The sequence below is a fragment of the Rattus norvegicus genome, chromosome 12, assembly GCF_036323735.1.
Source record: "Rattus norvegicus strain BN/NHsdMcwi chromosome 12, GRCr8, whole genome shotgun sequence".
NCBI classification, from domain to species: Eukaryota; Metazoa; Chordata; class Mammalia; order Rodentia; family Muridae; genus Rattus; species Rattus norvegicus.
In genome coordinates this window covers 9976314-9990563 of record NC_086030.1, presented here as the reverse complement: position 1 = coordinate 9990563, position 14250 = coordinate 9976314, and the positions used below count along the sequence as shown (strand labels likewise).

General features: G+C 45.4%; 1 protein-coding gene across 1 annotated transcript in view; it reads left to right on the top strand.

Moving 5' to 3' along the window:
- The window catches only part of Rxfp2 (relaxin family peptide receptor 2), a 61924-nt gene that overhangs the window by 32535 nt on the left and 15139 nt on the right, over positions 1–14250 (top strand). The window contains exons 8-14 of the mRNA NM_001012475.2: positions 207–278; positions 1252–1323; positions 2697–2768; positions 3479–3550; positions 8153–8224; positions 8331–8402; positions 11627–11698. Of these exons, the coding sequence (NP_001012493.1) occupies positions 207–278; positions 1252–1323; positions 2697–2768; positions 3479–3550; positions 8153–8224; positions 8331–8402; positions 11627–11698 (504 nt within the window). The remainder of the gene's footprint in view (positions 1–206; positions 279–1251; positions 1324–2696; positions 2769–3478; positions 3551–8152; positions 8225–8330; positions 8403–11626; positions 11699–14250) is intronic.

The following is a 14250-nucleotide window of genomic DNA, read 5'->3' as shown; positions in this document are numbered from 1 at the left end:
GAAATCTGCTCCAACCTTGTGTGCTGAGAGAAGCGCTGCAGGAAGTTAGAGCAAACAACGTCCCACCTAGAATCAAGGAAAAGACACCTGTGGCCCATGGGGAAGGAACTGGCCAGGTGTTAGGAGTCCGGTTTCTCATGGGCCTTTTATATTTTTCCTGGGTTTCTCAGAATCACTAACAGAAGTATTTTGATGTGTTTTGTCAGAATTTTAGATGACAACCCAATCACCAGAATCTCACAGAGGTCCTTTACTGGATTAAACTCCTTGTTTTTCTTGTAAGTATCCCCCCGCCTTTTTCTTTCTTTCTTTCTTTCTTTCTTTCTTTCTTCCTTTCTTTCTTTCTTTCTCTCTCTCTCTCTCTCTCTCTCTCTCTCTCTCTCTCTCTCTCCCCTCTCTCTCTCTCTCTCTCTCGTCTGTCTGTCTCTCTGTCTGTCTCTCTGTCTCTCTAAACCTGTCTATGAAGAAGCCTTAAAGAAAATATCTTAAAACCAAACCATCGAAGCCATCTTTGCTGAACTTCAGGCTATAGTGACTGTTGCTAAGTCAAAGGTCATGGCTGGACCAATTGTGGTGTGTATCCTTTTTTTTTTTTTTTTTTTTTTTCTTTTTTTCGGAGCTGGGGACCGAATCCAGGGCCTTGCGCTCGCTCGCTGTTTTCCTACGTGTGTCTATTGTTAATATCCTAGCATAACTGATGGCCAGGGGCTTGCCTTGTTCCTTCACAGTGGAAATGCAGCGCCCACCGTGACTGGGCGCTTTACCACAGGGACCAGAGCATCATAAGTTAACTGTGTATCTTAGCACGTTCACGATCTCTTTGCTTTCAGCAGTTCCCCTTGCTGTCACATCTTCCATTTAATGCTGTTTCCAGTGCAGATCTTCAATGTTGTAAATGATTAACGCCTCCCTGAGCAAACATCTCCAGAACTGATGGTGCTGGAAGTCACTACAAGCTGGCAGCACACAAGGGGAACGATCGTGAACTTCAGTTATCGCTCCTTGCTTTGGTTTTACATCATAAAGTTAAGCCGAGGAATCCTTGTCTGAGGATGTACACAGTAAACATACAGCTCCTTAGAGTGCTCGCCATAGACACACCTAAGCACAATTTGTAAAGGTGAACATAAAGGAGGTTTCATCCTGATACATAGATTACAGTGGACGACTTTCAAAGCTGTGGCAGAGCAAACCTCCTGTGGTTAATATAGCTTAACCATCGTGGCTAACTGCCGTTTTCTCTGCGTGAAGGTCCATGGTGAGTAACCGGCTGGAGGCCCTTCCTGAAAGGCTGTGCGCCCAGATGCCTCAACTCAACTGGGTGTGAGTATTCACTAGGGACCGAGCTTCTATGCTAGGATTAAGGAGGCTAGCGTGATTTCAATGCAGAATTACCTTTAAAATCCATCTAGGATCTCTCTCCCAAACCAGAATCTAACTGTTACTTCTTCCCGTTTTTTAGTTCCATGAGTCCACTGTAACTTGGTTTCTCTTCTCTTGCTTGGCAGAACCAAACTAACAACACATCAGTGCTGAGCTGATATTGTCTGAGAAGAGACATTTCAAAGTCTCTGTATGTTTACTTGCTTTTACCAAATAATTTTACTATCCCTTAACTATTCCTCCGAGCACTGTCCACCCCTTGCCCGTCTGCTCTTTTTCCGCCGTCTTCCATGTGTCCCTTCTGTCTAGACAAAGCAAACCACAGTTCTCAACCATCTCTAGGCTCATGTGTTTCTTGAAGCTGGGAAAATCTTTCTCCGTCATCCCTTTGGCTAATCTCTAACATTCCCCTCCAAAGCTCAGAATATCACCCTCAGAATGCTGTCTCCACACACTGATCCGCTTCAGCAGATGCCTGTTTCCACGCCACACAGGGATATACCATGCCCAATCAGGACTGAGACCACGCCCACCACGTGATAGGTGACCAATAAGACTTTGTTAGGTAGATTGCTAAGCCACTCCCACTCTCTCTTGCCTGGTAACTGATACCCACTTGGGAGTCTCATGGCTTCACCACCACCCACTATTCCCTGCCTCATATGCCTCGCTCATACATGTCAGGTGGAAGCAGAGGGGTCAGAAGTTCAAGGCCACTCTCAGCTGCACAGCATCTGAGGCCAACCTGAGCTCCTTAAGACTTAGTCTCAAAAATACTTAGGAATTGAAAAAATTCATTTACATGCTGGGAAACAAAAAAGATAAAGGGCAGATGATTTCAAGGCTGAGACCTAACCCATAACAAGGCTCTGCCTCAAAAAGAAATGGTGGTGCGCACTTTTAATCCTAACACTCAGGGACAGAGGAAGGTAGATCTCTGTGAGTTTGAGGCCAGCCTGGTCTACATAAGAGTTCTAGACCAACCAGGGGAGGGAGGGAGGGAGGGAGGGAGGGAGGGAGAGAGAGAGAGAGAGAGAGAGAGAGAGAGAGAGAGAGAGAGAGAGGAGACACAGAGACACTCCCACCCGAATATCTAATTGCCCTTCCCTTAGGTTTATTATTACTGTTGTTTTTATAGTCGGTTGGAAAGAAAACAGAAACCATATAAATTATAGAAAGCCCACAAAAATTAGGAAAAGATGCCCAAAATAAAATAGAATGAAGGAAAGATAAAGTTCAGAATCTAAGCAACCCTTAAGGTGGCAAATGACTTACCCAAAAGTGCCTGAAGTGTTTCCCTCTGTGGCTTTCAGGGATCTGGCAAACAATGGGATAAAGTTCATAACGAACTCCACCTTCCTGACGTGCGACTCGCTCACGGTTCTGTAAGTACACGCGGACCTCGTGCAGTTCAAGAAGCCGGTAGACAGGGAGAGTGGAAAAAAAGGCTGACCCTGGATTTCAAAGTCCTGCTTTGCTTCCAGCCTTGATGCGACTTCCCAGTAGTGGAAAGGGGCAAAGAATGATGTGTTTATTTACTGTGAGATGAAATCCTTTACTGCAAAGTGGCTAGACTCACCGACTGGGTCAGTGTACCGGGAGAGAGTGGGGGCGATTTAAGTGCATTTCGATTGGCCGCAGACTCTGACTGACAATTCTGATTGTTGTTTGTGCCTGTCCTGGGGGCAGGGAGGGCAGATGAATTGGCCAGTCGGCACCTTGGCAACTAGTTTGTGTTTCTGGCAACTGGAGTTTTCTGGGGATAGCAGGCACTCAGCAACGCTTGCTGATTACACAGGTGACCAGAGGAAACTAAGGGAAAAGGAAGTGTGTAAAATGATAGTTTTAAGAATGATCAGAAACCAAACAAGATATAACTTCACAGATCACTCTCCGTGCCTGGAACTGCTCCCAGCGGTGATTCCTGAGGGAAGAGGGTATCCTTGGAGCAAAGTTTTGCTTGGCTCTGGTTACAAACCAGAAAACTATCCCATGGAGCCCTCAAGGGAGGCTTATTCAAGTGTCATCTCCCAGCAGGAACTGAGGGGGACAGCAGGTAAAAACCCCCAGCGCTGACTCTCACCATGTTTTACAGGTTTCTGCCTAGAAATCAAATTGGTTTTGTTCCAGAGAAGACATTTTCTTCATTAAAAAATTTAGGAGAACTGTAAGTAGCATGGTCTACTAGGAAGACTATGATTGCCCTTCCAAGATTATTGACCTAAATGACTAGTGAGACTGTCTTTCTACTTGGAACAATCAAACTCCTGTAGACTATCAGATACTAAAAACCAACTAAGGAAGCCCGCATGATCCTAATGTCAAGAGCACATTACAGTCGTGTGCTGGGATTGACAAGGGAGCCAGCCCACCCTACTTTCTCTGCCTACTTCCCTTGGGTCAATTTCGTGTGTGAGTGCATGCGTGCATGTTGGGGACGAAGTGAGCTTCCTCAGCCTCATACACACGGATGGTATTTCTCTAATGGCTGCTAGGGTTAACTCTCAGTGGCTGCCACATGAAGAGAGATGTGGTTGATGTGTTGTGCTGATTCTATCTGACCAGAGGGTGACTGTCCCCTGAGAGGCTAGCAGGTGAAGCATGTGGACATGTCTCTAACCAAGACAGACTTGTGGAAAGTTTTTCAGACAACTCAGATAACTTTCTCTGTCCAAATACATGTTTTATAGCTTTAAGACTCTGGAAAACATGTTTAGCCATGAATTCATAGATACTAAAAACCCACAGAACTGAATCAATGACACCTGACAGCAACTAGACTAAGGACTCAACTAGACTAAGATGGGGACTTTAAAGGGGCCACTGATACCTGAAATAGCCTTTCCTCCATTCATTATGCCTGCCTGGCTCTGGAGGACGGGGCTGATATGGGTATTTTTAAATAATTATAATAATTACATATAATTAGTGGGCATCATAAATAAAGTCCAGAAATATTTAAAGTGACCAGTATAGACAATGTTCCATTCTTGAATTGAAAATGATTTTGTGGCAAACTACTGTAGATGGCTCATTCAGAAGTGACTCTCTTGGGGGCTCATTCCTGGTCAGGCTCTGCTGAAGAAACGTGGCTGCGGGTTACAGAAACGAGAGGCAGAAGCCAGGGCAGTGAGGGGCTTATCGTGTGTGTGTGTGTGTGTGTGTGTGTGTGTGTGTGTGTGTGTGTGTTTCTCGTTTATTCCTCTTCTTACCTGGTAGAACACAAACTCCCACACACCACCCCAACGGGGGAAAATAATTGAAACTCTGGACCTTGTTTCAAACACCTGTAATTTCAGTTCTCAGGAGGTGGAAGCAAGAGAATCAGGAGTTCAAGGCCAGCCCCAGCTACAAGAGAGCTTGTCTGAACAGGAAGTGGGTGGAGAGAGAGAAGGGGGAGGGGCTGGGTTGTGCATGACATCCCCTGCACCCTGCCCTCTGTGATGTTTTCTCTACCCATGCACACCTGTGTTGTTCTTGATGGTCCACACATATGCCTTCCACCTAAAGCACTCGGAAAGAATTCCCTGCTAGGCAGGGCCTGGGGACCATGGTCACACCTCTTTAAGCTCTTGAACCATCGCTGCCTCCTCTTGAACCATCCTGACGCCTCCTGACCTGGCTTGAGTTGCAAGCTTTTTTTTTCTCAGAGTAAATTAGCATCTTATCCCAAGCTGGGACAGCACCAACGGCCCAGGAATGACTCACTCACAATCATCCTTATGCACAAAATAAGTTATCAGAAGTTAAATTAAAGAGGGTCACCTCAGCAAAGGAACTGTATGAAAGGGTGTCCGCCTTAGGAAGGATGAGAGCCACTGCTCAATGGCTTTCGGTCTGCAGCAGAATGGATGCAGACCTGGATTCGGGGAGCTACCTTGCATTAGAACAGTTGACCTGGGCACAGCTTCAGACAGAGGGAACACAGAGGAAAAGTGGACTCTGGGAAAGGCGTGAGTGCGTTCGTGTGTGTGTGTGTGTGTGTGTGTGTGTGTGTGTGTGTGTGTGTTCTCGTATACTGTTTTGTCCTTCCTAGGGATTCTATTGGTCCCAGCAAACACTGTACTGGCATGATAACATGCTGTGCTTGGCTGCAGTCCTCCACACAGAATGCTAAACAGTAGTTTGCTGCAAATGTGCTTATTCTAGCTAGAATTTTCCATCTTAATAATAATAGTAGGGGTTGGGGATTTAGCTCAGTGGTAGAGCGTTTGCCTAGCAAGCACAAGGCCCTGGGTTCGGTACCCAGCTCCGAAAAAAAAGAAAAGAAAAAAAAATGATGATGATGATGATGATGATGATGATGATGATGATGATATAGTAGCCGCCCCAACAGCCAGTCCTAAAGTCAGCCTCGGAACCCTCTGCTCACTCCCTCCTAAAGCTGTGTTCTCAGACCCCATCCCTGCTGATGTCTCCGGGGAGCCTCCCTCCAGCACCAGCTCTCACCTGGTCCCTCCTCAGCTCCCTAACTCTCTCAGCAATTGTCACCCTGTAATCTTGAGCACAGCGTTGATCACCTGCTCAGTTCTTAAATGTCAGCGTCACAGAGGAGACTGCAGGCTGCCACCTCCTGGGGTGGGTGTTTGGAATGTGACATCTCTAGCAGCATCCTCGGTGATTTCAATGCTTTGACTGTGCTCTGGGTAAACAAGACCTGGAAGTCTGTGCACGACCTCATATCTTATATCCAGGGACGCATGCATTTTCCTGTTATCTCCCCATATAGTTTTGTCTTCCACTTACGCTGAGTCACCTGTGGGCTCCTGAAGATGACAGACAAGGCCATGGTTCTCCTAGCCATGCTTTATTCCCACATGAAAAGTTGTACTTCTTTTACTAAACCAAAAACCAAACCCTTTGGCTTGGTTCTACCACTTCCTAATTTCCATATCCAAGACTGATGGCTTCCCCCCTACCCTTGTCAATCATGTTTTTTCTTCCCTTATAATATCATATATAAAATGATATGATATGACATGATATGATATAATATAATATAATTCTCCGTCCCTGTCACAACACAGCTGAGGCTGGGTACCTTATAGAGAAAAAAGGTTTGTTTAGCCCATGGTTTTTGTGTGTGTGTGTGTGTGTGTGTGTGTGTGTGTGTGTGTGTGTGTTGGTTCTTTTTTCGGAGCTGGGGACCGAACCCAGGGCCTTGCGCTTCCTAGGTAAGCGCTCTACCACTGAGCTAAATCCCCAGCCGCTAGCCCATGGTTTTAAAGGCTGAAAAGTCCAATAGCAGCCAGATTCACCAATTCAGCCTCTGCTGCAAACAACATAAGAATGTATACGGGGGGGGGGGCATTATGGTGAGAGGGGATGCCAAAGAGATAGTCAGGAGTCAGACCTGCTGGGGTTTTAACTTCTCTTGCAGGAGCTATCCAGAATCCCATAAAACTACCCCAATATTTTCTGATGGCATGCATCAATGGCCTACACACTCCTCACTGGGCCTTTCCTCTTGAAGGATCCACCATTGTCACACTGTAGACCAAGCCTTCCCTTCATAAACCACTGAGGAGCAGAATGCGCCCAACCTTAACTCCATTATTATAAGTAAACTTTTTTTGGGGTGGGAGAGGGGCTCTATAGTTATTTCTAGCCAGCTATCCCATATCTACCGCAAGATATCAAAAAGAGTTAAGATGCTATGCTTTAGGGTTGGGGATTTAGCTCAGTGGTAGAGCGCTTGCCTAGCAAGCACAAGGCCCTGGGTTCAGTCCCCAGCTCCGAAAAAAAGAAAAAAAAAAAGAAAAGAAAAGAAAAAGAAGAAGATGCTATGCTTTGGGAGCTAGAGAAATGGCTTAGCAGGTAAGGGCAATGGCTGATCTTCCAGAGGACCCGCGTTGGGTCCCAGCACCCACATGAAAGTTTTCAACCATCTGTAACTCCAGTTCTGGAGGATCTGATGCCCTCTCCTGGTCTTTCTGAGAACTGCATGCACATCAGGTGCATACACTCAGGCAAAACACCCAGTTACGGTTTTATAAGTTATTTTACTTTATCCTTGACGAGGCAGTTGTACAAAGGTTCCATCCTTAACATCATCTCTACTTGGACACAGATTTGTGTCTCCAATTTCGACAGATCTCTCTCTCTGCCACACTCTCTAGAGTCACTACCCTGTGATTCTTTCTGGATTGGACAAGTGGTATATTTCATTAGAGCAGAACTATGTGAGAATGCATTTAAACTGCCTACGAATGTAGCTCAGTGGGAAAGCACCTGACCAGCATGCATGAGGTCCTAGGTTCAATCCCCGCTAACAGGGGGCGGGGTGTACCTAGAATATATACATGTATCCACTCGAGATTGTCTGAGTAGCTACCGGGTGGCTGACGCTCATTTGGATGGAAGGCAATAACAGACAGGAGATTCCAGACTTGACCTCAAAAAGCTTGGCTGGATAAACGTGTGGAACGAGTGAGACTCGCGGACGTGTGGGTGACAGATGTGCAGAGTGGGCTCCAGAGAGGAAATTAGTTAGAGATCTCAGAGCCAGAATGTGCTGGCAGAGGGGCGAGAGGAAATTCCAGACAGGAACTGGATGAGCGGGAAGCCACTCGGTCTGCCAGCCATGGAAAACAAACCCCCATCCCCCGCACCCCCCGCTGACTCACGGGGTCCTGCTGGGTCACAAGTTCAAAGCCTGGTTGAACTGGTTTCATGTTTTCTCTTGTGTCCAGTGGGAAGGTGGGGAGAGATACCCCCCTGCTATTTATCCCCAGTGTTAACTGTTTTTGGTTTTCACTGTCGTCAACAGGGACCTGTCTAGCAATGTGATAGCAAAACTACCAGCCCACCTTTTCAGCGACCTTCACCTTCTCCAAAAGCTGTAAGTCCCCTGCCTCATCATCAGATTTAAGTGGCAACATCTTAGCCTTACAATATAATAACAACAGCCATACTTGTCCCCCTCCCTTCCTCTAATGGGAAAAAAGGAACCTGTCGTCCAACCCTCTTCTGTATGTCCACAAGAACCAGTTTGGAAGTCTCAAACAACTTCAGTCTCTGTAAGTAAAGCTTTCTCATTGTGCCGGTTACCACAGTAGGGAGGCTATCTTGCTTAGAGAGGCATTTGATTCTAAGTGTGCCTTTCTCCAGCTGGGGCGGGCATCCCCAGGAGGCGTGTCCAGGAGATCCTGAGCACCACTGCTGGCTGTCAGTTATGAACTAAGTCGTAGCAAAGTTGCAGTTATGGCCGCTTGGTTCTGTAAAAGCCACTCTGTTTGAAGCTGCATATCCATCCATCCAGAGAACTGGGCTCAGAGAGAAAATCGAATCCCGAGATCTTCGTAAAGAATTAAATTTGTAATGGCTATGTTTTGAAAAAGACTGACAGAAATAAATTCTCTAAGACTTTCCTTCTTTTCCACTGTCCCATCTCCCTGAAGAAGTTATAGGATTAAAAAAAAAATCAGTCTTTACTTTGTAATTATTGAGAACAGTCCCACAAAGACAAGCATTCAAACAATTTAGTTTTGTTTTAGTACTTTACAATTTTAGCCATTTTAGTTCTAGTGGTACCAAAAATCCCACCAATTACTCTCTATAAATGTTGTGATTTTTTCCCCCTGGGTGACCATCTGTTGGCTAAGGTTCACTTGTCTTGAACAAAACACATATTACCTATTTCAGCCTAACTCATTTTTTTTTCTTTGACTCCAAAGACTGATGTTTTTGTTTTGCTTTGCTTGTTTAAAAAAGTTGAGCTTCTGTCTGTTTGTCTAATATTCTGAGGCAGGGTCTCGCATAGCACAGGCTAGCCTCAAGCTTGTATGCGGTTGAGGACGGTCTTGAACTTCTGATCCTCCTGCCTCTGCTTCTCGAGCGCTAAGGATACTGGTTTGTTCCACTACTCCAGGCTTCTTCCGGAGACTAATCTTCAATATCACGTTTCTTTTTGTTAAATAGATTTCTATTTCTATTCTAACAGAAATCTATTTTAAAACACCCGATTTAGCGGTCTTTTAGCCAATATTAGTGGGCGTCCACTGAGGGGCAGCATGATCTTTGCTCTTAGGAAGCTAGAGTGTAATTAACCAGAGTCTACAAATATCGTGTGATTTTTCTAAAAACTTTATTTGTTCGTGGTGAGGGCAGGTATGTGACCATAACGCCAGTGGCTTTGGAAGCCAGGGGAGGACACTGGATCTCTGGAACTGGAGTGACAGATGGCGGTGAGCCACCATGTGGGTGCTGGGAAGTGAGCCTGGGTCCTCTGAAAAGCCGCCAGTGCTCTTAACCACGGAGCTAGCTCTCCAGCCCTAACATGTTTTGTTTTTGTTTTTGTTTTTTTAACTTAACAGCTGACTTCAGGCCTTCAACATGACTCTTCTCTAATGGGCAATGTCATCATATTTCATTATAAATACCCACCTGCACGGAACTGTCCCCAGCCCCAAGCTCCCCGGAATAACGACTCACTCAAAATAAATTTACAAACGCCTAGGCTATATCGCTAGGCTCGTCCCATGACTACCTAATACTTTAAAATAACCCATTTATCCTAATCTGCATTCTGTCATGTGGTTGGTTACCTCTGCTCGAGTACCACACATCTGTCCTCTTGTCTTCCCCCGCGAGTCTTCCCTCATCTGGCTCTATCCCAGAATTCTCTCTGCCTACCGGAAGTCCCACCTTCTGGTCTATCCTTTTTTATAGGCCGTAGTTTTTTTAATTGACAGGTGATGCATCCATACAATACACAAGATATTCGCTCGGGACTGAATCACTTGCGTAAAGCCGTCCTGTGTAAGAATGTAGTTAAAATGCTGGGGAATGTAGCTTAGTAGCAAAACACTTGACCAGCATGAGGTCCTAGGTTCACTGCACACATTTCTAAAAAGAAAACTCTCCCGCCACTGTCTGATCCCTTTCCCAAAGTTGTTACTGTTAGGTACACATTCCTCTCTTCTTGCTCTCATTTATTTACTGTCTAGTTGTTTGTTTCTAAGACTCACTGGAATACAACACTAACTGGACATTGGTTCATATATATGAACATACATACAGGCTATAATGGTCCTTGTGCTGCAACAACCACACAATCCACATAAAATGTCAGTGGTGATACTCGAACAAGGGAGCTGAAGAATAGGTGAAAGAAGAGGGGGTGAAGGGGTCTTAGAAGAACTCAGGGTGTTTCCCAGAGGGGCCACATGATAATTCTGTAGTATCAGCATCTCTTCACGTTTTAATTCTGGTCAGAGAGCAAAGGGATTCTCCTGTGAAGGAGCCACTGGGCCAAGGAAAATTCAAAAACATACTGTGAAAAAAAATCTGTATTCAATCAGCTAAAAGCATCAGGATAAATCCTGCTTTTTAAAGGTTTCTTCCGACCACATGCTACAAGCAGGAGGTTCTCGTGGCGTTACACTTCCTTTTCCGTTTGCTTCCGGAGACGCCTGTGGCTCTTCCTTTACACTGTTCTGAAGGGATCTCTGAGATCCATACCTTCAGAAGTGCCCGGACAAGTTCAAAATGTCGAGGGCACATATATTCTGAGTTATCTTCCCAAATAACTCAGAATGTCCGCAAGCCTGCTGGCGTCCTCTGAAGACGTGTTGTAGACCCTGGCTGGAAACAAGAATGGCAGTTCCTCTGGAGTATTAGTAAACGATGGTTCTGAGTAGCATCTTCGCACTCAAAAGACACATAGGCCAGGGAGAAGTAAATATGCAAATCCAGGTTCCCAATGGACTCACTTTAATGACGTTTTCAGATCAGAAGTTCTAGGTGTGGAATGAAACCCATGAACTTCCATGGAAGTGCCGATTAATCAGACTACGAAAATAATAAACACCACTGCCGTTTGATCGATCGGTTATTTATTAAATAATAATTTAAATTAATTTAAATATAATTTAAATATTTACATAATTTAAATAAATATTACTTCTGTGGGTGGAAGCCGGAATCTTGTGTTTGTCAGGCAAACATGCCACCACTGAGCCGCACTCTCACAGCCCCTTGCCATTGCAAAGCCGGTTTTATATTAAAGCATAATTCTGCGTCTAAGTGACCCAAGAGCTTTGCTTACAGCAGGTGTTACAACTAGTGAGAATTTTTCTCAGAACTTCGACTATGAAGTTTGTAGCCACATTTGAATTGGTAACATAAAATTTCAAAGTATCAGATTTGAGCCGTGACCCAAACATGAAATGGTTTCAAAGTTTAACCTTAAACAAACAAACAAACAAACAAAAACGTGAAACCTATTGTATGTATCTTCCAGAGACCTGGAAAGGATAGAGATTCCAAACATAAACACCGGAATGTTCCGGCCCATGAAGAACCTTTCTCACATGTATGTATGCTTGAAGGGAACTGTCTGATTGTCACTGAACTGTGTTTGTATGCAACAAACGTCTTCTTTCCTATTGAGAACTTTTTAATTTTGTCACCTTTGGTCCCTGTTCAAATAGAGTTCAATATAATGATGTGCCGACATGACTGACCCTTCTCTCTGGAAACACGATGTTTATCCAATTGAGGCCCAATAAGAGATCAGGGTACCAGAATGCCACACATTACATCAAATGAAGTCACTGGCTAAAGGGTACTCAGGAGACCTGGAAACATTAATTCCCTTCACATGAGTGGGCAGTCGGCTGCTCTCAGATGTGGGCTATGTAGATTCCAGGTGTTGTTTCTCTTATTAAAAGTGCACTGCACATGGAGGTAATTAATCTTTATCAGTTTTGTAAAGTCACTTGAATATATATTGGCTAAAGTGCACTGTGTAAGTTGTGTTCGTAAATGTGTTTATTTTTTTTAACGTGACCATTTCTTTATCAACTGTATATGATCTATATGTTCCTGATTTCGAAATTAACCATTGTCATCCACAAAACTAGGGAGAAATCGATGTAAGATCCCAAGTTGGGTGCAGCCAGTCGATCAGAGTGTTGAGGTGAATTCAGGTGCTCATTGGGGACAGCACTTGTGTTGTGTCTGTGCAGGGGGTGTGGCGCCTAAAGACAGGCGTTCAATGTGAATCCCACATGCTTTTGCTCCTTTCCCTTCCTTGTGGCACCATTAGATAAATAATTCATGAGGCCATTCTTTACTCTTGCTGCAGGCAGAAGGTGAGTCTGTCTTAGAGTAGAGAGATCCAGACTTTTCTGAATTTGGTGAAGCCGGTGTATACTGCCAAGGTCGTGGGCGGACCAACAACAAACAGAAAAAAAGAGTTAGCTTAGCTACGACCCTGATGAAAGACCTGCTGTCTTTTTCCTTTGGCCTTCACTTGCTGAAACATCCCTACCTCCTCTCCCCATCCTCCACCCCTATACTCCATCCCCCCACCCCCATTCCCCATGCCCATCCCCCAACCCCCACCCTGCCTGCCCCTGGTCACAGTGGGAGAGCCAACCTGGCTTTCTCTCTCTGAAGACACTAAGCATAATGGAATCCTAAAAGAACCAAGTTTGTGCCAGGAGTCCAGGGTAGGAAAAGAAACCAATAATGTCAGAGTCCTTTAATTGGATGCCAACTGTTGTTAAGAGGCTGGACTGTAAGCTGCTGGGGTAGAACTTGCCTTGTATGTTCCTGAGAAGCCCAGCACTCAACGACCCCAACACACTCTGAGATCTAAGAGATGTTTGTTGAGTCCTTAGCGTGCGGCAGGCACATAGGGAGGCTGAGGACGCAGGGATGAGAGAGAGGAAGAACATGCCAGGAGTACTTTCGTTGAGCTTTGAAGTCAGAGTAAATGAGCCAAGAAGTAAATGCCTACTGATTCCATGTTGATATGTGAGATAAAGAGATAGATGAGGGGTTTGGATGGTCAGTCATGTGGCCTTTGAGACAACCAAATATAACGAAAGAAAAAGCAGAGCCAAGGCTCTCTGAGGGGCATGGGTCTGGCTTGTGCAAGATTAAAAGGCCACCTTGCTTGTGTGGAGGGAGGCTGGGCAGCTAAAGATGGCCAGGCACACAGTCTTGAGAGGGCTCCACCTAGTTCCATGGAACCATCTAACTTGCTGGTGCAGAAACTGAATCCGGAGACGGTAAAAGTATACTCAGCTGGGGGAGGCGGGGGAAGAGAAGGGTTATGAACCTCAGGACATTGTGGAAGAGTACAGATAGAACACATGTGGGAAAGAATCTACACATACATGTTTAGGGTGCGGCCCTAAACCTGATGGGCTGGTTGTCTCCAATCCTCAAGAGTGCCCATGCCCAGATTACAAAAGCATTGACCACAAACACACCTTCATTCCCCTCTAGAATCTAAGTCCTTTTGAAGAAACTCCGAGACAAACCCTGGGCTTAAGACACCTGCTTCTGGAGTTGGGGATTTAGCTCAATGGTAGAGCGCTTGCCTAGCAAGCACAAGCACAAGCAAGCCCTGGGTTCGGTCCCCAGCAGCTCTGGAAAAAAAAAAAAGATTGCTTCTCCTCCCAACTCCAGCAAGACTCAATTTTCCTAGTCTCAGACTCTCCCCTTTGGCCAGCGCAAGAAGAAGGCTAGATACTTAATGTCGATATAGAGAATATTTTTTTTTTTTTGTGAGACATAGGTTCCCTACAGCGAAAGCCTGGGGTGTTGTCCAGAGATGAAATTCTTTTATAACGATCTGCTTTTTAGAATGCTCATATCAGACATGGCCAGGGATGGGAGTAGAGCCCCCGAAACTTCAGACCTTCGTACTCCCCTGACCCTTGACTCTCTCCAGACGCAGCCACACGCTTCTGAAGTCTGCGTTCCTATACAGTGCTAGTCTTTCCAACAGCCCCACCTAGACCAGCAAATTGCTAAAGAATGAGAATAGGTCGTGATAACAAGCAGAGTAGCCAAGGGCCAACCCCTGCTCCCGCCTGTAGCCCTGGTAGGGGTTCTCGAATCACTGCAGCC